Genomic DNA, 26723 nt, shown 5'->3' on the forward strand with positions numbered 1-26723 from the left:
GGCTCAGAGAGTTAGTGTGGCTTCTCCATGTTCCATGTGCTGCAAAATAATAGATGAGCAACTCTAAGAAAGTGATCTGGCCTCCATGAGCTTCTCCTTCCTCAAATGGTAGAGCAGGGCCAGGCGGTTTAGAGCCTTTCAAATGCTCCACACCTGCCTCATTGGGATTAGAGCTCTTCTGAGGGAGGTCAGCTCAGGGGAGGTAAAAATTAACTCATACTTTTTGCTTAAGAAAGCCAGTTACAGGAGCAGTGATCTCACAAAGTCACAAGCAAAAACCTTCTCTGCACCAAAGTCAAGATTAGGATGGGGGGATTTTCTTTGTTCCTGCTCCTCTGAGATAAATGTTTGAGTCCTGGCTCTAGTGATTTTTAAGACTCTTTTGTTGAAAGTGCTGTAAATCTAAATTATGATTTCATACCATGAGACACTGCACAGAGACTGGGGTATGCTTCAACAGGGAAGCGTGCAATGGTACAGGCCATATATTTCCAGAATCTTCATCAACAGGGAAGAAGAAATGGCTGGCTTGAGAAATGTCTTTTAAAAACCAAAGTGAGGCCCAGCTTTGCAACACTGATGGCTGCTTACATTTTCCTAGTTGCAATAAGTCTGCCAGGCTCCAAGGCATTCAACAGTCTCATCAGTTCTGAAAGCCATGTCAAATTGCTTTAAATTCTCTGAGCATTCAATATATATACACTTGTTAAAATTAATTACATCATTTAACATTTCTACACACATTATAGCTTTAAAATGTTTTACAGTCATTTTTATTAATTAATAAAGCTTTTAATGGGTAAAAATTGTACCATAAAATTATTATGCATATGCTGCATGTGCATTTTACTCAATTTTACTACTATTATCTTTAAATATTTTCCCCAAGTGGTAAGTCACTAATTCATAAACCAGAGTTCCTCACAGAAGTATACACAGGGAAGGAAAGAAATTTGACCTCTGATTAAGGCCCCCTCCACTTCCAACTCCAATCTCCCTAGAAAGGTGACGGGTACCCAAAACAGCTGACCCTGGGAACTCTGCCTGGCCCTGGGCAATGGCAGAGAGGCAAACATCCAGGCCAGTTTGCCCCCAGAAAATGTAACCAAGGGGACAGAAAACTGCTGCGTTTGCTGTTTGGTATGGAGAGTCCCCATTTTGCCTCTTTTTGAAAACACCCATAATTGCTGTCCACACATACAGACACTCACACTCTCACATATATACTCCACGATGGAGCCCTGTGGCCCAGGCTTCTAAGGCCAAACCATCAACATCAATGACCCAATTGAAAAGTAAACAGCATAGAAGCCTGGACACTTGCAGACATGCAGATGTTCAGAGCAGAGGGACAAGACATCCGGGAGAGATGGCCCTTGGTTCTTCTCATCCTACCCCGGAACAACAGGGGCCTAAATGAACTTCACTTGGGGCGAGTTTCCTACTCATTACGTATGGTCTGGAGCTACTGATGGCAACAAGTTTATGGGAAGACCTTTCATAATTTACAGAAGCATCATCTAAGAACATCTATCCAATCAGACATCGATATGGAGCTACGGTCAGCTCTGAGTGGGACAGATGAAGCCACTACTGAGAACTGCTTCTTGGAGTAACTGACCTAGAAGAAACTCACTAAGCACCTTGGCAATTACACCAATTACCTGAAGCGGGGAGGGGTCTGCCCTTGGTGGCAGGGAGGATGGGAGCGTCACTCACCTGCCGTGTAACTCCAGCCTGGGATGTGAATGGACAGTTGGTTGGCCTGATTGTGACCACGGGTGGGACAACGAGTCGCCTGGTCCTCCTTCCGTTTTCTCATAGTGATCTGGTTAGTTCCCGCCTCTGCATTTTCCGAAGGAGGAAAGCCTCTCCAAGGACACCTGCCAGCCTCCAAGTTCCTGAAACCCATCTGCCCCAACGATGGGTTTTCCTTCAAGAAACTTCCTTGCAAACCCAGGTTCCAGCGTGGGCCAAGGAGGTCCTGGTCTCCCTCCTGGAGCTCGGGCTTCAGGGCTCCACTTCCAGGCTCTCGGTTCTCTGTGTCATCTACTCCATCTGGTGTCAGCCTGTGTGAACTGCAGCTCAGGTTGAGGGACAGGACGGATCTGTGCATCTTAGGGCCAGCAAGCTGAGGTGGCTCCACAGGGACCGAGAGGGACCTGTCCAGATAGTAGATGGGATTGGGACACGACTGGGACACCCTGAGATGGACACACGAGCTGAACACCAGTGGGCTCTTTCCTGCCCGTGACCGCGAGGTGCCTGGAGAAAACTGATCCTCCCTGTGGTCCACGTTGGTGATCCAGTACCCATGTCCCTCACATAGCTGTGCATGGGCCTCGGGGACCTTCAACCCCATCACACAGCTGTTTCTGGAGAACTCTGTACAGGTGAAAGGTCCATGGTGCTGAGTTGGATCGGCACCGTCAGCCAGAGCAGAGGGGTCCCCAAGCAGAGCATCCCGGGCCCTGCACTTGACGCAGAGTGGGTCCCCAACAGCCTCCCACACCAGGGTGCTAGCAGGGGGACCCACACGCCTGGCCGTGATGGTGATGGATGCAAAGCCCTTCTGGGAACCACTGCACGGCTTCTCCTCCTTGGGCGGTGGCTTGGTCTTGAGTCCTGGCTCCCCCACCGGGGTCTGAACTCCCAGTCCTCCAGGAAGGAACTCGAAGGCCCTGTTAATGGTGACTCTGCTGCGATTAGCCAGAGACGGCTTCATGGGATATGCACACGGCACAGGCAGCGCGGCCCCATTTTCTTTTGATTTATTCTCATCAATCAGCTGTGAAATGACTATGGATGAAATCATTTTTGTATTCTGAGATGCCAGAGTCCCCTGCAAATGGAAAAAGATGGCAATTATTCAAGCAGCTTGTTGTAATGCAGGCAGATAACTCTTCCAAGGGCCAAGAGGATGCTGGAGAGTGTCCTTCCTAACACTCAAGTGTTTCTCACCCAAGGCCATTCATCACACACCTGACACCCACCACCTCTGAGCATCCGAAGGGCAGGAAACCCGTGTCTGCTTGTGAAATGATTAGACATTCTGGAAAAATATCTCTGACTGGGGAGTTGGTTTTGCCCTGCTGGTGTCTATACTGAGTTAATTTAATGGTGTTTGTGTTGATGGGGATAATCAGACTTCAGCAATCACCTTCACCAGGCCCAGGAGCACCTGGATACAGGCTCACAGCTTCACAGAAGAGGGAAGAGGCCTTCTGGAGGACGGCTGGGACTTGGGAGCACAGGTGTGCGTGGGGGATGAGTCCAGGCTCCTCCATGGGATCAGCACACACGATTCCAAACAGCACCCCCACTCCTGACCTCAGCCCCCAACTTCCCAACAGAGTCCCCCATCTCTGCTGGTCTAGACTGGAACTCAGTCACTCGCCCAGGCTCGGCATCACAGGATCAAAGTCCAGAAACCAAAATTAACGGAAATCAAACGCCCAGGCTTGACAACTGCCCAGACTAACACAGTAACGACAGCACATAACAGAATGGGATGGGGGTGGGGGGTTGGGCCAAAATAGATGCAGTTTTATGGCGTTTCAGCGCCCAGGTATTTGAACATGAGTTCTTGTCCAGGATAACGATCAAGGGGCTGCATGCTTCCTAATCAGCAGATCCTATATCCTGACAGTCAATCACCAGTGTGTCCAAGCGCCGTGCTGTGATCTTTAATAAAGCATCTACCCAGGTGGAGACCAGGAAGAAGACTGCCCTCATTTTGAATTTATCACACGTGTGCCTGAAGTACTGCAGAAAACCACACGGAAGACTGCGCGTCCAGCACCAGGGGATGCTCTCGGGGTTCTGAGCCTCTGTGTTGACTTATTGAGGCACTTTAGATGAACCCTTGCATACACTGCAAGGCACCCAAAATAACCCAGGGACCTGCTCACCCCACGCTGGCTGCGGGAGCTTCACCTCGGGGGCCTGAAGGCGTAACTGTGCTCAGCACTGACCGCAGCAGCTCGTTAACGCCAAGGAACCCAAGGATCACCTGGGATGTTACACCTGCAGGGTTCCCAGGCTCCAAATCTGCGGGTCTGTGGGTGGAGCACAGGCATCTGCATTTTAGCCAACGTTCCTGGCAGCCTGATGCAGGTGACCCAGGGAGCTCATGGAAAACCGCGGACTGAGCCGTGGGGTGGCTGGTCTTTCCAAACAGGGGAGGGCCTATGTTTGATGAGAGCAGATCATACTCTTCTCCTAAGATGGGATAAGAAAGTGCAGTGGCTTTTTCTTTTCTTTAGGGCAGGATTCACATTCATTCACTTAGCTACTGGAATGCTCTCCTCCAGCTGGACTTTTGATTGGAGGACTGTGCATGAGGTCTTAGCACCCAAGACTCCTTGCATCCTTGCTATTAGACATGGGAAGAGGGACAGTTTGTCTTTCTCGGTTTTTCCTTTGTTTTCTTATTTTCATGGCAATCTCCATTAGCTCATGGGTGTTAACATTTGAAAGATACATGTTAACACTGTAAATCAACTACACTCCAATATAAAATAAAAATGAAAAGTAAAGATATGTGGCAAGTTGCAAATTCAAAAGATGACAAGAGTTAGGTGAATAAGAAGAAATGGAGAGGAGCGTGATCTTGAAAATCACCCTTTAAAAAATCAAAACGCCAGACTTCCCTGTCGAACCAGTGGTCAAGACTTCATTCTTCCATTAAAGAGGGTCGGGGTTTGATCTCTGGTTGAGGAGCAAAGATCCCATATGCCATGTGGCGAGGCCAAGAAAATATAAAAGAACAAAACAAAGTAAAGCCTTCCAAAAGAAAAATAAATATCCATGGCGGAAACAGGGCGGCTCCGGGTAGTCCAGTGGTTAAGCCTCCACAAGCCAACTGCAGGGGGCACAGGACTGACCCCTGGTCAGAGAACTAGGATCTCAAATGCTGCGCAGCACAGCCAATGATAAGAAACATCATGGCTACCTTTCTCCAGATGGCCAGTGCGAGCCAGCCTCTGCTTGAACCTCTTCTCTAAAGCAGGGGCTCCTCTTCAGTGGTTTTCAGTCCAGGATACACAGAATCACCTGGGTGCTTATAAAACCCCCAATGCTCAGGCCTCCTCTCCAACGATTTAGAATCCTTGGGGTTGGGGCCCAGGCATTGGTGCTTTTTTGTTTATTTTAAATTAATTTATTTATTACAATTGGAGGCTAATTATTTTACAATATTTTTTGCTATACATTGACATGAATCAGCCACAGGTGTACATGTGTCCCTCCCCAGTCTTGAACCTCTCTAAAGCTTCCAGTTGATTGCAGGGCCGGCAACGCAGAGAGCCACTGGGATGCTCGAGACCCCTCTCTCCCATCCCCTGACCCTGCACGCAGCACGTCCCAGGGCTGTCGTTAACTCACAAGAAAACCGAAGTTCACCTGATATACACCGCAGGTCACTTGACTTGAATATCATTGCTCCCATTTTAGTAAAATCTCGTTCTGATAATAATTGCTCCCATGCAATCTACAAAGTGCTTAATCACCCCCAGGAGGAATTCCTTTGACACTGGTCTTCCAAGAGCAAAACAAATATCCATGTTGGAAACGGGGCAGCACTGGTCTTGGAGTGCAAGTCTCCCCAAGTTTGGGCCAGTGAGCACCTGCAGAGAGAACACCTGGGATTTAAATCTGGGTCTTATGCAGATTTCTGAACCCCTCCCTCCAGAGACCTAAGGTGAGTCAGGATCTCAGGGGATAATGCTCAGAAGTTGTATTTTTAAGCATCTGCCAGGTGAGTCTTCTGCACAGTAAGATAGAGAGGATGCTGGGCCAGGGGCTTCCAGACTGGCCACAGGACCGTGGAGGCAGCCTTGGTTTCCACAGCTATAGAGCCAGGGGACAAACAGGGTAATTGTCGTGGAGAAGCCAGGCTGCCTCGTACTGTGGCCCCCAGCATTAAAGGGGACTCCATCCTTTAGGCTCAAGATCACATGAGAGTCTTGGCCTTGATATAAACAAGGGGTGTCAGAAATGAGGGGTGTGTTTCTAGGAGTGGGTGAAGGCCATCTCACCTGGAACAAGGGCAGACCAGAAAACGATTCTCGTTGCATCAAGCCGGCTGCTCGCCTGAGCTGAGTCAGAGAGCCCACACTAGACGGTTACCTCAGGGCTGTGGGTTTACAGAAGGAGGTCCTAGAGGCCCAGAGGATGGGCCAGAGAGTCAACCACCGTTTCATTACTTTGGGGCTGCAAGTGCTACTGTGACTTTATCCCATTAGATGCAAACAGATGAGGGAAGTCTCACATGAATGATGTGAATCTGAACTTATTTCTGAAGCTCCATCATCAATCCAGAAGTCAGAGTGACCCTGTTCCAGGGAGGTCAATGCTGACGGAAGCCCAGTGTCAAAGGAAAATCCATTTGCCTTCACTACCTCATACGGGAGTTGTGGAGATCAAAACCAAGGATGGGCGTGGGAGTACCTCCCAAGACATGAACGTTCTATGTAACTCCAGGGTATAACTTGTCTTGTGAGTTAGCAGAAATTAGTGGATATCTGACGTAAGCAAACCTATGGAGGCATGAGGGGGTATTTATATCGAAACTGTGCATATTTTACTGGAATTTATAATGAATGCATTTGAGGTTGACTTGCATCAATGGAAACAACCCATTACATACCTAATACATTGAAATTTTGTTAATATGACTGTAGAATAAATGTAATTATTTTAAATGCAAATTCTGTTATTCATAACATAGAGTCGTAGTCAAACCATTTACAGTAAATCCCCTACATATGAACTTTCAAGTTGCAAGCTTGCAAAGATGTAAACATGTTTCCAGCCCCTGTATGCCAGCTGTTATACTATACTGCTGTATTTTTCAAGATGCTGTAAGATTAAAAATGTTTTTTTTTCCATTTGTTTTTATGTATACACTACTTGTGTGAAAAAATATTATAAACATATTACAGTACAGTACTAGACAGATTATGTTAGTTGGGTACCGAGGTTAACTTTGATGGACTTCCAAACAGACTGGACTTATGAACATGCCCTTAGAATGGAACTTTTTCGTAGGCAGGGAACTTACTGTATTTATTTGCTCATCCACTATTTGCTGAGCACCTACTATGTGCCAGGCTCTGTGATGGGTGCAGAGGGAACTTCCTAGCTTCATGGAATTAACAGACTGGAGGTCACATCAAGCAGGTCATCAAACTGCCAGGCCAGGGATTATTAGATTAAAGTCTACTGAATTTCTTTCAGGTGTTTAGACTCAGTTTTGACAAAAGCCCCAACCAATAAACAGAGAAATTAAAAAGGAAACATTGTATTCTTTGCCCTTCAATCTACATCACGATTTTATGGGCAGTTTTATTTATGAAATCCTATTTTCTCACTGAGACCTAGTAAATAACTAAAGATGAGATCTAAGCTCCTAAAAATCAGCCTCAGTTTCCTAGGGCTGCTTTAACAAAGTACCACAATCTGTGTGGCTTACACAACAGAAATTTTATTTTCTCACAGTTCTAGAGGGCTTCTTAGGTGGCACCAATGGTAAAGAACCTGCCTGCCGATGCAGGAGACTTGAGAGATGCAGGTTTGATCCCTGGGTCAGGAAGATCCCCTAGAGGAGGGCATGGCAACCCACTCCAGTGGGTACGATTCTTGCCTGGAGAATCCCATGGACAGAGAAGCCTGGTGGGCTACAGTTGGACACAACTGAAGTGACAAAGAGTTGGACACAACTGAAGTGACCTAGCAGCAGCAGCTGGAACCTAGAAGTTCAAGATCAAGGTGCCAGCAGCTCTGAGCCTTCTCCGGGTATCTTCAGAGTTCCTTCCCTCTGCGTGTGTCTATGTCCTAAACTCTTCCTACAAAGACACCAGTCATATTAAATGATGGCCCATCCTCACTGAGCCTGAATCGTCTCCTTAAGACCCTGCTCTAAACACACACTCTGAGGTTCTAGGACTGAGGACTTCCGCATATAAATTTGTTGGGGGCGGGGGTGCGGGGCACAATTGAGTCCATAACAGACTCCACTATATCACATCACGTCCTGCTCTCTTCTGGGCTGGGAAACCAAGAAAGAGAGGAGACAGACGGGCCGCTTGGTATGCCTATCCAGCTAGCGCTTTTCAAACAGGACAAACTTCCTTTAAAAGTAATCACATCTTTTACATCAAATATCTTCCCCAATTAAGCTGTTTCAAGGTGTCACTCCATCTGTCCTTGGTTAACTGAACATGGCTTTGAAACAAGATGTCTTTTATCTAATATAAAATTAACTGATGTAAGAGTTGATTGGAGAGGAAGAAAATAATCTCGTGTGTAAAGTGGAACATTCAAGGTCAGAGAGAGGTCAAATGAGTTGGGTTTTACGTCAGGCTTTTGGTAGTAAATCATCCCTTTCCTGATCATCCCACACAACACTCTCTCGTTCATAAATGCTGTTTAAGATATCGATTTCTTTTAAATGTTTCAAACATGATTCTATAGTGCTGATAATGACTTTCATAGCTTTATGCATTTTATTGATTGTTTTTAACTTTATATTTATGCCTTAAGGCATATTACTAAGAAGGGCTCCGTTTCATAAATTGAAGGATGAGAGAAATAAACAGCAGGTGAGCAGGAAGATCAGATCCTGAACCACGGGAGTAAGTAAGGGTGCTTCTATTCCTGGAGCAATTTATTTTCTCCAAATGAATGTGGATCAGCATCAAATCTAATGTATGGCTTTGAAGTCTGTATTATTCTCCATGAGACAGTCCTTTCCTTTTCCATAGCTGCTCTGCAAACCACAACTCTATTTGCCAGTGGAGCCTCTGTTGCCACCTCCCGACACACTCTGAAGTTACCTTTGCATCAGCTGCAAGCGGCTCACTCCCGCTCGGGGGATCTAAAATCATCTTCTCTAGGTCATCTGCCAACCCAGCGGCATCTCATCCTAAGTGTAAGTTCTCAAATGTTCCTCTGGCATGTAACAATAAGGAAAGATGGTTTTAAGACAAAATGGAAAAGTTGGAGATTTTCTCCCTCTCCAACCTGCAGCTCTTATCTTTCCACACATTCACTAGAATCCAGAGGATTCAATGCAGTGTAATATATGACAGTGAAAATCTGGCAAGAATCTAAATGTTTTTTTCAAAGAGGATTGGGTAAGTCAATCATGGCACACACGACTGCCTCATATTCTGTAGAAATTAAAACTAAGGATTACAAAGAATTTAAATGATATGGGAAGTTGCCTGTGATAGAATGTTATGTAATACAAGAACACTATAAATGTTGATATACATTACAGTTGCATGTTTAAAAATGCATGAGAAAAATACGGGAAAGAAATACGTAAGTATTTCCTTATTTATATATTCCTACATTTTCCTAAGTGTCTATATGAAATTGCCATTATTTTTGCTATCAGGAAAATTAAAAAAAAATTTTTTTTTAAATAAAACTCAGTTCCATAATTCATTCCTTTTAAGTAATCACTTGGCTGGAGAAGTGCCTACATATCATTTCTATGGCTTCGATGAATTTGAAAGGAAAAGTGATCAATCTTTCGGAGGCTCTGGAGGAGAGGCAGAGATTTATGGCGGTTACAAAGGAAGGGCACCCATTTGGAGTGTTCATCATCTTAGAGCATCCTTATAACACCCACAAAGGGACAAGCCTTAAGAGCTCAAAGTTAGGAGGGAAATTTGAAAGTCACACTACTGTCATGATCAAAGCAGAGGATCCAGATCATTGCAAAGTAGATGTTTAGAAGGTGTGGTCTCTGAGAGTTAGCCCAGTTATAGATAATGACCAAGTGTGTGTGTGTGTGTGTGTGTGTGTGTGTGTGTATTATTGAGATCCAGCCACATGGGTCCAAAGATCTATATCGTGAATGACCAAACTGATTAATTTTAACATCAACCAGAAAAAATGCTGAACTTTACTAGTTCAATGTGAAAAACAGGTGGGAAAGATCTTCAGATGGTATCTTTCTTGTTAAAAAAGCAGCAGCTGACCTCCACATTATCCTCCACTTCTTAATGGACATCTCCTCCCTGGGATGGTTCTCAGTGGTCCGTGGCTCCTCCAACTCATTTCCCTCCCTGCAACCCGGGGTTCTTGTTCCTGCTTTCAGGGGGCACGTTAATTATAGGTGCACATCTGCACATCTCAGATAGGGAGCTCCGCGTCCGACAGAGAAATGGCTTTAAATATTGACGACTAAATCTCAGGACTCAGAATAGTGGCCTTCATCCATTGTGTGAGATTTCAGCCTGGGATCTCTGAGGAAATGTTGAACTTTATTAAACACAAAGTTAAATTAAAGGATAATACCTAAGATAAGTATTTAGGGTGCAAAATTATTTTTTACCTTGGCTACATTAATGCTATGAGGGATCAATTCTTATAATTCCACTTTCTCTCATAATTACAAAGTTGGCAGCAGAATTATCATCTGTGAAAGCCAAGAGATGCCTTGTAAACTATAACACTTCGGACAATTCTCTCAGGCAGAAAGTCCATAGTTCAAGTTCTGTTCACTGGAATGAGACTTTCTCTACACCGGCCTTGTTGAGCAAGATCAGAACAAAAGCTCTGGACCCAGATAGCTTATGAGCTGTGAGATTCTGAGGCAACTACTGGAGCTATTGAAGCTTTCATTTTATCATCTGCAAAATAGGTATAATAACAATACAGTTGTCCCTCAGAATCCAACGGGGGTTGGTTCCAGGACCCCACCTCCTCAGATACCAGAAGCCAAGGATGCTCAAGGCCCTTGTGTAAAATTTCAGAGTGTTTGCAATATAATCTATGCACATCCTCCTGTTTACTTTAAATCATCTCTAGATCATTTATAGCCTGCAATACAGTATAAATGTTATATCGATATGTAAACTGGCATGTAGCATGTTCAAGTTTTGCTCTTTAGAATTTTCTGGGATTCTTTTCCCAAATAGCTTCGATCTACAGATGGGTGAAGCCACAGATGAAGAATCCATGGACATGGAAAGCCAGTGGTCTCTCCTCCCTGGGTTTGTGGTAAGGTGAAAAGAGTCAGTTAGACAGAGTCTGGCATGCGATATGCTGTCAACATTACCACTGTGTACACAGAGTTCCTTATTGTCTAGCATCAGAAACATTTCATTTTGTGAATATGACCTCTAATTTCCTTCCCTGTGTGAGACCGCTGACATTTTTTGCAGTCGTAACAACCTGTGCTAGCTTGTTAGATTTCAAATTACCTCTTATCCACCTTCAAAATGCCATATGGCATCATCCGTCCTCTCCAGCAGATTAATTTTGGTTTAAAGTTGAGATTTGATCACCATACTCTCCTTTGATACTGCAAATCTACAAATTATTGGTCAAGATTATAAAAGGATGAATGGATACACACTGCATACTTTAACGTAAAGTCTTAGTCATGATGGTTAGATTTTCTGCTGCGTTGATCCCACTTATGACTAAACAAAATAAAATGCAAACACACCACAAGTAGGCCAGTGATCACGTTTTACAGTTGGCTGCATTTTGCTGCCTACTCTAGGAGTTAAAAACATATGTTACCTCAGTGAAGTCAGATCTCTTCTCTGGAACACCAGACTGGAGATTTTTAAGGGCAATTTGATCGTGGGGACTGTACTGGCTGTCCCGTAATCCTAGGCAAAAGGAAATAATATTGCTACTTTTTAGTATACGAAAGGATAAAGTGGAGTATATAACTTTACTATAAAATTTAATGTCACCTACTCAAGTATTATGGGCTTCCCAGGTGGCACCAGTGGTAAAGAACCCGAGAATGCTGGAGACATAAGAGACACAGATTCGATCTCTGGGTCAGGGACAATCCTCTGGAGGAGGGCACAGCAATCCACTCCAGTATTCTTGCCTGGAGAATCCCATGGACTGAGGACCCTGGTGGACTGCAGTCCATGGGGTCGCAAAGAGTGGGAAATGATTGAAGCGACTTAGCACGCAAGTATTATATGAACCATAGTGAATCTAGGCTACTCGGACCCAAGAAAAACCTTGTCTGTTCCCCTTATCCACCCAACCCACTCCATGGAGGCTCTGACTTCACTGTTATTCTGTTTATCAGGCTGTAAGATGCCTTCCTCCATACTGTTGCTTTATGTTCCCAGACTCGGTAATGTTAATAAATGAACAAGTTTAGCCTTCACACACTCACCTGTGCTGAGTTTGCACCCAGCAGAAGAGAGAATCATGTCTATGGATTTCTCAACATCCCTGGAGTTAAGAATGCCTGAACTGCAACATCAACTTTCATCCAACCTCTTAACACAATCATTCTGGAAGGACCTGTGAGTGACTCAAACACTGATACGGAAGCTGCTTTGGAATACCTGAGGATTATTTTGTGATGACATTGTGAGGAAAAAATGAGACACCGTGGACCAGCCTCCACATAAACACCAGCCACAGCAGCAGCCAAGAATATCTTCAGGTCCACATGCTCACAGCAGGGGCCAATAATTGTAGAACCTGGGCTCGGGTCCTGGCTCCACCATCCACCAGCTTGGAAACTATGGACAAGTCTACAGAATCGCTCTATGGAATTTCCTCATCCACCCAACCTGCCCTGCACCCCTCATGGAAAGCTGAGGAGAAGGAAGTTGCACTTTGTGATGCAAGCCTGAAGTATCAGGACGTCTGCCTGGTGTCCTGCTGCCAAAGCAGGAATGTGAGTCAAGCCCAAGAAGGTGGGTAGCGATCAGCCTTCACTGCAACACAGCCCTGGGTTACAGCGTTGCCTTCACAATGCAGCTATTCCAAGAAGAGTGAGTTTCCAAAAGCTGCAAAGAATGCTTTCCCAGTGCTGATGAGGAGAAAGAGGAGATCTAAGAAAGCAGCTCTCTCATTTAGCATCTTTATCAGTTCATAAGAAGGGTGTATTAAAGAATTTAGATAAAATTTCAAGCATCTTATGGGGAAATGATATGCTATGGCATTTTCAAGTTTGGCAGATTTGCAAAAGCATCAGGATATGGCAATTTCAAGGGCCACCATTGACCCATCCAAAACGTATCCACATCTTGTCTCGTCCTTGGTGATAACAGAGCCCCCATCAGATCCACCCGGACATGTGGCTGCGTCCCCATCTGAGCCTGGAACTGAGTGACAGAGATGTTCATCCAACATGATGTGCATGGATTACTTCCCATGAAGCACAAATATAAGACTTGAAAGATGTCATGGATTTCTGTGCAGAGTCGATGCATCATGATGAACTGACAATAAAGCTGATGAAGACGGAAATCTCCTGGCTCTGGTCTGTGTTTAAGAACTCTGCAGTCAGCACAGGCCTGGGGCCAGACCAGCCTGTTCTGCATCCCAGCTTGGCCCCGAGCTCACCTGCATAGAGGAGGTGCTTGCCCTCCCTCCACATTATGGATGAGAGTCTTCATCCTTAAAATGCAGGTAATAACACCTCCTTCCCAGCTTTGTGATCCGTGCACTACAGGTTCTGTATGTTACCAGGGATGGGATGTGGGGTTCAGTTCAGTTCAGTTCAGTCACTCAGTCATGTCCGACTCTTTGCGACCCCATGAATCACAGCACGCCAGGCCTCCCTGTCCATCACCAACTTCCAGAGTTCACTCAGACTCATGTCCATCGAGTCAGTGATGCCATCCAGCCATCTCATCCTCTGTTGTCCCCTTCTCTTCCTGCCCCCAATCCCTCCCAGCATCAGTCTTTTCCAATGAGTCAATTCTTCGCATGAGGTGGCCAAAGTACTGGAGTTTCAGCTTTAGCATCATTCCTTCCAAAGAACACCCAGGACTGATCTCCTTTAGAATGGATTGGTTGGATCTCCTTGCAGTCCAAGGGACTCTCAAGAGTCTTCTCCAACACCACAGTTCAAAAGCATCAATTCTTCGGCACTCAGCTTTCTTCACAGTCCAACTCTCACATCCATACATGACCACAGGAAAAACCATAGCCTTGCCTAGATGGACCTTTGTTGGCAAAGTAATGTCTCTGCTTTTGAATATGCTGTCTAGGTTGGTCATAACTTTGTGGTTAATGCTCGGTAAATAACCCTGGTTATGATCATTAATGAACGGGTCCAAGGCAGTTGCTCCTCTCCCACCCAGACCCAGACGGTCTCTAACACCAAGACATCAGTGATCACTGGAATCGGACCACAAAGTCCCAGGCTTTCTAACTATGTGTGTGACTTTGGGCAAGTGATTCTGCATCCCTTATCTCCTTGCTATGAAGTGGACATAGTGGGGCTTACTTCACAGAGTTCCTGAAAAAAGGTGCTGCTGATCTAAATAGCACAATGCTCAAAATATAACATGCAATGAACATCACTTCATGGCAAAGAGATGGGGAACCAATGGAAACAGTGACAGACTTTATTTTCTTGGGCTCCAAAAACACTGCAGATGGTGACTGCAGCCATGAAATTAAAAGACACTTGCTCCTTGGAATAAAGCTATGACAAACCTAGACGGCATATTAAAAAGCAGAGCTATTACATTGCCAACAAAGATCTGTCTACTCAAAGCTATGGTTTTTCCAGTAGTCGTGTATGGATGTGAGAGTTGGCCCATAAATAAGACTAGGGGCCAAAGAATTGATGCTTTTGAACTGTGGTGTTGGAGAAGACACTTGAGAGTCCCTTGGACTGCAGGGAGATCGAACCAGTCAATCCTAAAGGAAATCAACCCTGAATATTCATTGGAAGGACTGGTGCTGAAGCTGAAGCTCCAGTTCTTTGGCCACCAGATGCAAAGAGCTGACTCATTTGAAAAGACCCTGATCCTGGGAAAGATTGTAGGCAGGAGATGAAGGAGACAACAGAGGATGAGATGGTTGGATGGCATCACCGACTCAATGGACATGAGTTTGAGTGAGCTCCAGGATATGGTGAAGGACAGGGAAACCTGGCGTGCTGCAGTCCATGGGATTGCAAAGGGTTGGACATGACTGAGTGACTGAACAACAATGACAAACAAACACTAGCTATGGAGAAGTGGCATCTCTAGCAGGGAGGAGGGAGGCTGCCAAGACCAGACAAGCAGGGTCTGTGTATGAGTATCTTCTTGCTGCTGTAATAAATGCCATAAACTTAGTGGGTTAAGCAACACGAATTTATTGTCTTACAGTTGGATGTCTGAGTCCAATACGAGTCTCCCTGGGCTAAAATCAAGGTGTTGCCAAGGCTGCACTTATGTGGGAGGGTCTAGGGGAGACCCTGTTTTTCCTTGCCTTCCAGCCAGCTTCTAGAGACTGCCACATTCCTTGGCTCATGATCCCTCATCATTCCAAACTTTTTTACATTATCACATCTCTGTGATCCTCCTATTCCTTCTTATAATGATCCTTCTGATTAGACTGGGCTACCCAGATAATACAGGACACCCATTAAGGTGGGTTCTTAATCCTACCTGCAGAGTACCTTTTGCCATTTTTTTCTTTTTTTTTTTTTAATTGCTAAGTCATGTCCAATTCCTTTGTGATCACATGGGCTGAAGCCCACCAGGCTTCTCCATCCTTGGGATTTCCCAGGTAAGAATACTAGAGTGGGTTGCCATTTCCTTCTCCAAGGGGTTTTCCCAACCCAGGGACTGAACCCCCATCTCCTGCTTGGCCGGTGGATTCTTTCCCACTGAGCCACTTAAAAGGTAATATATTCACAGGTTCTAGGCAAGAAGATGTGGACATAGCTTGTGAGACCATTATACTACCCATCACAGCCTAGTTGAGGAGACTGAGGTAGATGTATTGGCTGGAATGTAGGGTCTTTAAAATGATGACTCTATAGGAAAGTTCTTAAAATGTAACTTTAACTGAAAGGAAGGAATTGAAGTCTTATAAACCCCATGATTACAACATTAAAATTTTTTTTAATGTTTGTGGGAATCTGCACAAATGGCAAAGCTGTAACTTAGAGTTATGAGCCTGTTTTTGAGTAAAATTGAGGTGTGATTACAGCCATGCATGCATTAATTGAGCCTGATCAATTAATGACCCAAAAGCCGTAAGAGAGCTTACTAGGCTGGGCTTCCCTCATAGCTCAGTCGATAAAGAATCTGCCTGCAATGCAGGAAGATCCCCTCCACTGGAGAAGGGAATAGCAACCCCCTCCAGTATTCTTGCCTGGAGAATCCCAGGCACAGACAAGCTGAGTGGGCCACAGTCTATGGGGTCCCAAGAGTCGGACACCACTGAGTGACTAAACCACCAGATTGGTTAAAAGTAGAGACTTTACGTAAAGAAGGACCTTGATCCAACTCTGTCTCTGACACTAACCATTTGGGCAATTGAGGTCATTTGGGGCAACTTTCTTAAATTGTCAATCTTACTTCCCCATGTGTCAGAGGAAACACAAGACTTGTCTCCTAGGGTGTTACAAGGAATAAGTGATGACAAATACCAAGAACTAAGCAGAGTTCCTGGCACATGGTGACACATCCCCTGTCCCTTCCCACCTGACCACATCATTATCATTACTGAGGAAGTGCCCCTGCAGTGGGGGGCCCCATCCTGCCATCTCTGACTAAGGCAAAGCCAGTGGACATTTGAGGCAGGCTACCAAGAACAAGGCCAACAGGAGCCTGGGCATCTTCCAGCAGCTGGGATCCAGGTCTCCAAAACAGATATTTGCAGAACCCAGGACCCACGGCACCCGGCCTAAGTCTCTGGAGGAGGTACTGCTGCCTGGGCAGGAGGGGCCAGCCTGTCTGCTTCTTCCCCTGCAGCTGGCCTGTCCCAGAGCTTTCATGGGGCAGCTGCCTGTCTGCAGGCCAGCAGGTCAGTCTCACTCTGCAGCCGGAGACCATCCTGGTGAAAGGGACGCTGGCAGAGGGCAGACCCTGTGCACCTGGAGTCAGGCAGCCTAGGTCCAAGTGCTAGTAACTAGAGCGCTGTGTAACTAGAACGCGGAGCTGACCCTGTTCCCTTTCCCGCCCCGGGCTGCCCCTGGCTGCAGGGAGGCGGCTGTCGGAGGCTCACAGCTTTGCTCTTCTCTGAGAACCGTCCTCGACAGAAGGCTTCCTCCACCTTGGCCCACAGCTGGTGGGGACTCAGAGGGGTACAACAGCCAGGGCAATGCTGTGGTTTGCTCCAGAGCATAACCCGAGGGCCAGCCTGCCCCCGGAGCCCATCCGTCACCCCCTGCAGCTTCCCCATCAGGCCTCTCTCACTCTCTCTGGGTTCTGTCCTCAAGGACACCCTCCCCCTCGCGCCCCTCAATTCCCACGCCAGGCTCTGCTTCTTGGAAACTCGACATGCTGGCATCTCACTGTGCTGACCAAGCGTGGGGGCTCTCAGTGTGGGTCCCCAGACCTGCAGCCCCAGTATCATGGGGTGACGTCAGAAATCCACAGTGTCAGGCCCTGCTTCCTGACCTGCAGACCCACTGATCCAGAAACTCCGGGGGAGAGGGGCAGAGTGCACCTCCTGGGCCCGATGGAGCCTTCTGGTTCACTTCACGCCGCTTCACCCCAAGGGCACTGTGGGTCCTAGACGATCAAGCACCTGCCCAGATGGTGACTTGAGGCCCTAGAATGAAGCCAGAGCTCTTCTGACTCACAGTCATCCCACGGCTTTTGGAGAACACACCGAGGGGATGGCAATGGGACTTTTCCTCAATGTCTTTAATGAGAATGAAGCCATCAATGATGGCAGCATGCGGTTACTTTGAAACAAACTAAAACTCATTCCCCAGGGGGAAGTCATATTGCCAATGTAAGGAAGTTACCCAAAATGACCTCAATTGCCCAGGTGGTTAGTGTCAGAGACAGATTTGGATCAGGGTCTTTCTTTACCTAAAGTCTCTACTTTTAACCAGTTTAGTCACTCAGTCCTGTCGACTCTTACAACCCCATAGACTGTGGCCGGCCAGGTTCCTCTGTGCCTGGTATTCTCCAGGCAAGCATACTGGAGTGGGTTACCATTCCCTTCTCCGGGGGATCTTCCCAACCCAGGAACTGTTCCCAGGTCTCCTGCACCGCAGGCAGTTTCTTTACTGACTGAGCTATGAAGGATGCCCTTAACCCAGGTATTGCTGGTTAAGGAATGGGTTGAGTCTGGTGCCCAGTGTCCTCTGCCCGGGCAGGGGTCATGGCACAGGCAAGTCAGATGAGGGCTTCTCTTCCATGATCGTTGGAAAGATGGAACAGGATTCCAACTCCAGCAGCCTGAGTCCTTCCTCCAAAGCCACAGAGGCCTCCCTGGAGGCTAAGAGAGTCAGAGCAACATGAAACTGAACACACCATGAGGCCTTGAACCAGACTCTCCTGGAATCTAACTTCCTCCCTGGAGGAAAGCATGCTTCAGGGATAGGTTCCACCTGCCTGTGAGTTTAAGCCTTCCTTGGGGTGATGGGGGCCCCAGGGTGGGGCAGAAAAGGTGGTGAGATGCTGTCCCCTCCCACGACTCTAAGAGGAACTCAGCCGGCATCCCAGGAAGCCACCAGGAGAGCTCCACCAGCCAGGGACCTGGGAAAGGTGTGGGATGGGGTGAACTTAGGCAAAAGGGGACACTGGGTTGGGAGAAGGTGGTGCAGCCCACGCAGAGGTAAAAGAGGAAGGTGGAAGTGTCTACAGGGACTGTGTGAGAGGGAATCCTGCAAATCAGGAGACCGCAAGCAGCATGCTGGGCAAAGCCTGGGATACAGGTAAGGAGCTGCATACAATTCCCACGGGGCACCCAGCCCGCTTGAGCTGTCTGTGCAGAAATAGCCGACAAGCTACATCATGCACTGCCTAATGAATCCATCCATCAACGTCGTGTGTAAATGATGAACCCCAGGCTTCCGTTGGTTCAGAGAGCTCCCTTGTTTTCATGTCTCTATCGTGTGTATCAGGGACCCAGACAGGACGTCCGCATCCCCACCTGGTAGACTGTAAATGCTTTCCCTCATTTCCAGTCTGATAGGAGGTGAGGAATTTTCACTTGACTTCAACATGACTGCGTCTGAATCTTTTCAGTAGATATTTCTCAGACAGAATTAAAGACCTGAATAAAGACTTCTCAGCCCTGAATTAAAGCCGTCACCTCTGTGAGGTTTGACCCTGTTAACTACCCACTGCCTCTGGACCACCTTCCCATGGTTGACTTCTGGGGTCTTCTCACCATCTTCCTCCCTCTTGGCTACCGTGTCTTCCTTTCTTTTGCATTCTCCCCTTGACACCCTCCCTTCTGGGTCCTCCTGCCGAGTCTTAGACCACTGCCGAGGCAGGACCCAGAGCCCAGCCATGGCCACTAGCCCTTAGAAGCAGCGACCTCCAAGTCTCTGCAAGCTTCGTTTGGGGGGACTTTCCTGGTGGGCCGGGGGTTAAGAATCTGCCTTCCAGTGCAGGGGGTGCAGGGAACTAGGATACTACATGCTGCAAAGAAACAGCTCGCGCACGTCAATTACTGAGCCCTTGTGCGCTGGAGTCCAGATGCCACAGGGAAATATCTCACATTTTGTAGTGAAGACCCCAAATGCCACAACTGAGACCAGACTCTGCCAAATAAATAAATATTTTTTTAATAAAGATAATTGTCAGTAGATTAAACACACACACACAGCTTTTCCAAAAGGAGATCAACCAGCTTCTCTTGAGCTGCCGCCACTGACATCTCCTCCCCCGCTGACCCTCCGTCTCCTTCCCTCCCCCTTTCCTTTCCTCCTCCTCACCCCCCAGGTCCATTTTCTCAGCACGTGGCCACCATCCTCCCATCACCCACAGTGAAAACCAGGGTTCCATCTCCACACCCACCTCCAACATCCAGTTACAAGTCTTGATTTATCATGAAAGACGCTCTGCCTCATCCCATCAGCTTAATCCTGCCTGAGCTGCCTGGTCTCAGCAAGGTCACAATCAAGGGGTGACCCTTCCAGCCTTGTCTGCATCAGTTCTCCCAAATCCCCTTGATGTCATCAGTTTGTGACCTTGTGAAGGTCACACGCTCCTTTGAGAACTCTAATAAAAAGGATACATTTTCCCCCCAGAACAGATCCTGGGAAACCTACACAGAACAAACTGAGCCCATGTGCACACAGTGCTGGGGGCTCAAGGAGACCAGGATACGGCCATACATCCAGACCGAACTATAATCCAAGCAGATGCACACACCCCTGTGTTCATAGCAGCATGAGTCACAACAGCCAAGACATGGAGACAACCTAGATGTCCACTGACAGATGAATGATCAAGACGTGGTGCATATGTACAGGGGACTATTACCCGGCCATAAAAAAGAGAGAAAGAATGCCACTTGCAGCAGCATGGATGGGCCTAGAGACTGTCATATGAAGAGAAGTCAGGCAGAGGAAGACAAACATCATAAGGTATCCCTTAATTTAAAATATGATGCAAATGAATTTACCTTCCAAACAGAAACAGACTCACAGACGTAAAGAACACACTTGTGGTTGCCAGCGGGGAGGGTGCGAAAGCAATGGATCAGGAGTTTGGGATGAGCAGATACAAGCTAGTATATAGAGAATGGTTAGAAAACAACAAGCTCCCACTGTATAGCACACAGAACTATATTCAATATCCGGTGATCAATCATAAAGGGAAAGAATGCATGTAGTAAAATGGAATCATTTTGGTGTGCAGCAGAAGTTAGCACAACATTGTACATCAACTATACTTCTATAAAATAAATTCCAAAAAATAAATAATCCAAAGACTTTGAAGTTAAAAACAATTGTATTATTTCCATGAATGCAGCTAATAAAATCTCTCCAAGTTTCAAAAAAAAAATTTTTTTTAATTAAAAAACAGAGTCCAAGATAGAAATCCTTAAAATGAGCCCCTTCTCCTTCCTGGATGTGACTGCTTTGACGTCTCTGTGACCATGGCCTTGGCTGCCTCCTGCCCAGCTCTCCCAGGGGCTAACCCCTCGCCCTCTGCACAGCTCAGGGTCACCGCTGCTCAGCAGGGCTCCTAGGTCTGCCCCCACCACACATACCTTCCCATCCATGCAGCCGCCTGTGTTCCTTTCCTAGAGCTGCCACAACAAATGAGCACAACGGGCGAGTTACAACAGCAGGAGTTTACTGTCTCACAGTCCTGGAGGCCAGACGTCTGACGCCAAGCTGCCGGCAGGCCCATGCTCCCTCTGAAGGATGCAGGGAGCTTCCTTCCTTGCCGCTTCCTGCTTCTGGTGGCTGCTGGCAACCCCTGGCGTTCCTTGGCTTGTGGCAGCATCAGTCGTCCGCCTTCATCCTCATGTGGCCATCCTCCCTTTGTCTCTATTTCTCCAAACTCTCTCTTATTACAATGGCCCCAGTCACTGGATGGAAGGCTCACCCCAAGCCAGTATGACCTCATGCTGACTACACCTGCAAAGACCTTGTTTCCAAATCCAGTCCGTTCAGAGGTTAAGGCTCGAGCACAACTTCGGAGAGACACAATCTAACCCAGCACGGTGTCCCCAGCAGGCCGCCATTGCCGTGAGTTCTCATTACACTGCCCTGTAATCAGCTGGGCGTGGGTCTGTCCCCTCAAGTTGATGGAGGCCTTCAGAGGGCACCTCATCATCACCTTCCCTCCCATGCCCAGCGCAGTGCCTGCCAACTGAAGACCTTCACCAATTGTTGACTGAACGAATAAATCATTTCTCATTTTGATAGGCATTATATCTATGGGAGAAAATCAGAACATACCTTCCTCAGACAGCTTGATCATATTCCACTGATGTTTCAAAGACATTTTACTTAGATTCAAAGGTCTGTTAATGGCAAAGATGCACTGGGCTAAAGGGAAGAAAAATTGGCCACAGTTCACATCCAAAACTCCTCTCGGAATGAGTCAAGCTCCCACCTTCTGTGGTGGGCTGAAGAACCTCCAAACACTCTACCTGTGATGAAGTCACCAGAATGTTTCCATGGCAACCAGGGAGCGGGTGAGGAGTCCACCCTGTGCTATTTCTCCTGAGAAGGAATAGGAATCATCACTTTGACTTTTATATCTGAGGCTTTGTTGACAAGTTAAAAAAAAAAGTTTGTACAACCATTAAGTTTTCTGCAGAGCACTGTTAGATGTGAGATGACAATTTTACCTACTGCCTACATTCAGATACACATTTCCCCTCAACTTCTCATTATTTTTTATTTTTTACCTTGTTTTGATGATGCTGGTTCTCTTGCCAGGCAGCATTTTTTACTGTGGATATGTTCCCTCACTATTAAAATACATTCAGATAACATCACAATGTTAATTTGTTTATCCTATTTGTAATACATGTTACCAATTTTTACAAAGTGGCTTATCTAGAAAATTGAGCAACAGGGCAGTCTGTGTACCATGCAAGCTATTACAGGAATGATCAATTCCAACAATTTAACAAAGCACCTTTGACACTAAATTATAATGAATATTGTTTTATAATTTATACCCAATCACATTTGAGGTGGCCTATAATTAACAACACGGATAAAAGCCAGCAAAACTGATAAAAGACGCAAGTAATGAACTGGAGAACTCATTGGACCATAAAGCCTGGGCTAAAGATGACCCTGGCACAGAAGAACCACAAACTAAGGGTGCATTTGCAGCAGCCAAGGCCAAAGAGGGGAACATGATAAATTGCATAACTCATTGCCTTTCAAATGAAATACACTGTTTCATTCAGAGAGTGGTTTTATACTCTGGGATAAGGCACCGTTGGTATGGGTCATTAGATAAATGGACAGCACCTCCGTAAGTTGCTTCATAAACACCAGGACAGTGTAAAAGTCACCGGACAACCCCAGGGTACTTTGAGTCAGGTCAATGCCACTCATTATAGTTGTTCAGTCACTAAGTTATGTCTGACTCTTTGCGATTCCATGGACTGCAGCATGCCAGGCTTCCCTGTCCTTCATTATCTCCCAGAGTTTGCTCAAACTCATGCCCATTGACTTGGTGATGCCATCCAACCATCTGATTCTCTGCCACCCTCTTCTCCTTTTCCCTTCAATCTTTCCCAGCATCAGGGTCTTTTCTAATGAATTGGTTTTTCACACCAGGTAGGCAAAGTATTGGAGCTTCAGCTTCAGTATCAATCTTTCCAGTGAATATTCAGGGTTGATTTCCTTTAGGATTGACTGGTTTGATCTCCTTGCTGTCCAAGGGCCTCTCAAGTATTATCTAGCACCACAATTCAAAAGCATCAGTTCTTCGGTGCTCCGCCTTCTCTGTGGTCCAACTCTCACATCCATACATGACTGCTGGAAAAACTATAGCTTTGACTAGATGGACCTCTGTCAGCAAAGTGATGTCTCTGCTTTTTAATTCACTGCCTAGGTTTGTCATAGCTTTCCTTCCAAGAAGCAAGGGTCGTTTAATTTCAATGTCACTATTACATCATAAAGGCTGAAATTTATTATGCGATCAAGGCAAGACAGATTTTGGATACAAAGGTTATCTCCTTTAACACTCGGAATGACCTTTGGAGGAAAGCACAGTTATCACCCCCATTTTACAGATGAGAAAGTTGGACCTCCTTGAAGTAACCTGCCAAGCATCACTCAATCCAATAAGGCTCAAGCTGAGAGTTTGCAATATGAATGATCATTGTACACACAGAAAAGGTAGAAATGGGGCCTAATCCATAGGATCTGATAACCTCTTTCATGAAGCTTGAGAAAGGGGACAGAACATGCTGGCTTTAGATGTCAGGGCTAGGTGACACCTGGCCCTCCCACATTCTAAGGATGTTTGTGCCTCAGTTAAAGGGGCAAACTGAAGGGCGGGGAACCATGAAAAGAAAGGTTTTCACCAGCCCAGCACTCTGCCTGTCAACAACGGCCCCCCATCAAAAAATAGGTGTTGTTAGCCACAGTTTTATATAATTTTCATCTCTCCCAGAAAATGGTGGAGCATAATACAGACTTGTCTAATAGTGAGTAAAAACCTGCCCACTAATTTTGTAGCTACTCTGGCTCTAGCTGATTTCCAAGACACTTGGAACTGGAGGAACCAGGCCTCTGCCCTTGGTGTCCGGGCTTGGCTCCAGGGTCAGCGTTTCGTGCGGTGGGAGCCAGGTCTCCCCTGGAGGACCGGGTAAGACCACTGCATGCAGGACCGTCCACCCAAACATGCTTGTGCGCATGCGCCAGCCTCCGAGCCCCCGAGGCTCTGCTCGCGAGTCGGCCTTGGTGGGATCGCGCCACGACCCCAGTTCAGTCAATAGTTACTGGGAATCTGATGTCTTTGAAGACCTGACTCAGGTGCTGGGCTGAGCACAGGAGAGCTTTAAAAATGAGCAGAGCACAGGAGTCCCCATCTTTAAAGACCGCAGAGTCTGAAAAAGGAATAAGACGCATAACGAGACCTTTTTCAGTGCAAGGTGGATTTCCCCTTACGGGCTTTTTCCCCCCTTAATTGTGGTAAAACACACACACAAAAAACATTAAATCTACCATCCTAGCCATTTTTAAGTGTCCAGTTCTGTGGCAATAAGCACATCCAGCTACACCATGTTGGGCAACCATCACCTTCATCCGTCCAGAGAACTTTTTCATCACCCAGAACCAGAGCTCTGTCCACTTTAAACCATGACCATCTGCCCACCCCCAGCCTGGGACCACTGCCATTCTCTTTTCTTTCTCCATAAATTTGACTGCCACAGGGACCTCACGTAAGTGGAATTATCCAGTGACTGTCCTGCTGTGATTGCCTTATTTTACCCAACCCGACATCTTCAAAGTTCGTCCATGTTGTCTCATGTGTCAGAATCTCCTCCCTTTTAAACGGTGAATGATATTCCACTGTGTGGATGGACCATACTTGTGTGAACATCTGTTCATCTGGCAATGGACCCTTGGGTTGCTTACCCCTTTAGGCTACTGTGAATAATGCTGCTGTGAACGTGACTATACAAACACCGCTTCCACACCCTGCTTGCAGTTCTTTCCCCGGACTGTCTTCTGCCTTTCATTCTGCGGTCCTGCCTTGGTTTTATTACCTCATTTGTTCTTAGCAAACATTAGAGAGCTTTTGCGATGGGTAGGAAGGGCAAAGAGCTAGTCACTGGGATAGATGAGTTTAGTAGTCATCTTCCTACCTTCCCTGGTGGCTCAGAGGGTAAAGTGTCTGCCTGCAATGTGGGAGACCTGCAATGTTCAATCCCTGGGTCGGGAAGATCCCCTGGAGAAGGAAAAGGTAACCCACTCTGGTACTCTTGCCTGGAAAACCCCATGGACGGAGAAGCCTGGTAGGCTACAGTCCATGGGGTCGCAAAGAGTCGGACACGACTGAGCAACTTGGCTACAGTCCATGGGGTCACAAAGAGTCGGACACGACTGAGCAACTTGGCTACAGTCCATGGGGTTGCAAAGAGTCGGACACGACTGAGCAACTTCACTTTCTCACCTTCCTACCCTTGTGCAGGGGGAGGGTCAGGGGAGACGGAGTGGGTCTCACTTTAAGCCGTCAGCACTGGGAAGTGGTTAAACACAGGTGGTCGCTGTCATGTAACCTAACCCAGACGTGCTCAACCTGGGCTCCAACCTGAAAGGGAGAGAAAGTGCCATCACCACCACCACCATCCCCTACCTGCTTCTGAGTCTGTGAGCTGGGAGGAGGGCAAGGGGGCGAGGGGTCTGCTGGGCTTCTCAAGAACACCCAGCCTCACCTAAGCAGAGGGTGTGGGGGTGGACAACAAGAAGGAGCCGTGGGAGAGGGAGAAAGAGGAGGATTTTTCCTCCTTTGTTTTGTCCCAACACAGCACGGTTCAGCAGGCAGAGTCCAGACAAGCAGCTGAGACCCTGGGCTCAGGTCCCAGCTGCCGTTCAGCGGTGACTTGAGCTGGTCAGCACATCTCCGGGCCTAGCCTCCCGTCTGTGACGTGAGGAATGTGCAGGGGCCTGGGTGGCCTCAGGACATCCTCTGGTTCTGCCAGGGGTCTTGTCCACAATGGCTGGGCCGAGAGGTGCTGGGGAGGTTTGAGGGACGGAGTGTGTGAGTGTCATTGCCACGAACTTTCTTCTTCCATAAACTTGAATGTGGCTTCGTGACACCCTCTCTTCTTCAAGGAGCGTCAGGCTCACTGAAGCAGGGTTGTCACTGCCTGGCTCCGTCATGCAGTAGTTTGATTTCAGAAGGGACCGGTTCTGCCCCACTGCCAGCTTCCCCTGGTTGAGATCCAAGCTGCTGCAGGGCCCTGATCACTGGGCTTGTTACCCAGGCAGCTTTCTGCAGGATGAGCAGGGGTGGCCTGTGCAACTTTAGTCCAGGGCTAGGTGACAACTGATACCCAAAGAAGAAAAACGGGATATTGTTGGAACCTCCTGAGAAAGAACCCGGAGCCGCATCTGGCCCAGCTGCAAAGCCACACGTTCCAGAGAGAGCAGGAGAAGCTGTCCGCTCAGGGTTCATTCTGTAAACAAGCCACAGAAATATTTTCACAAGGCGTCAGCCTGGACTTCCTCTGTGTCACAAGGAGCGACGTGGTTCTTGTTTGCGGGGCAGTGGGGCTTCTCAGGTCTCCTCCTCTCGGTTACCTTGGCCGGAGCCTGTCTGGAACCCACAGAGGTGATTACAGGTTCTGCCACGAGCTGCACAAATAAAATCGGTGTGGTGTCTGAAAGCTCCAAGTCGTAAATTTCTCATTGTACTAAGCACACTGTACACCGTGGGTATGGGAAGAGATGCGGCCACCAGATCAGATCAGCTAACCCAGCATCCAAGGAAAAACCCAGGTTCAGAGATGCTCATGCCTACTGCCATCATCCTGTCTTCCTACCTGCAAAGTCAAAGTGGCCTCTCAACAGAATTCTCCAGCAGCTC

The 26723-nt window shown here is 47.1% G+C and overlaps 1 protein-coding gene across 7 annotated transcripts in view; it reads right to left on the reverse strand.

Moving 5' to 3' along the window:
- Positions 1–26723, reverse strand: part of C26H10orf90 (chromosome 26 C10orf90 homolog) — a 392111-nt gene that overhangs the window by 71884 nt on the left and 293504 nt on the right. For 5 of the 7 annotated variants that reach the window (XM_070781081.1, XM_070781080.1, XM_070781083.1 and 2 more), the window contains 2 exons: positions 11545–11636; positions 1720–2842 (listed from right to left, as the gene is read on the reverse strand). In XM_070781081.1, the coding sequence (XP_070637182.1) occupies positions 1720–2842; positions 11545–11636 (1215 nt within the window). Of the gene's footprint in view, positions 1–1719; positions 2843–11544; positions 11637–21616; positions 21794–26723 lie in introns of those variants that run through there. The other 2 variants (XM_070781084.1, XM_070781086.1) reach the window with 2 other exon arrangements.

The sequence above is a fragment of the Bos indicus genome, chromosome 26, assembly GCF_029378745.1.
Source record: "Bos indicus isolate NIAB-ARS_2022 breed Sahiwal x Tharparkar chromosome 26, NIAB-ARS_B.indTharparkar_mat_pri_1.0, whole genome shotgun sequence".
Lineage (NCBI taxonomy): Eukaryota > Metazoa > Chordata > Mammalia > Artiodactyla > Bovidae > Bos > Bos indicus.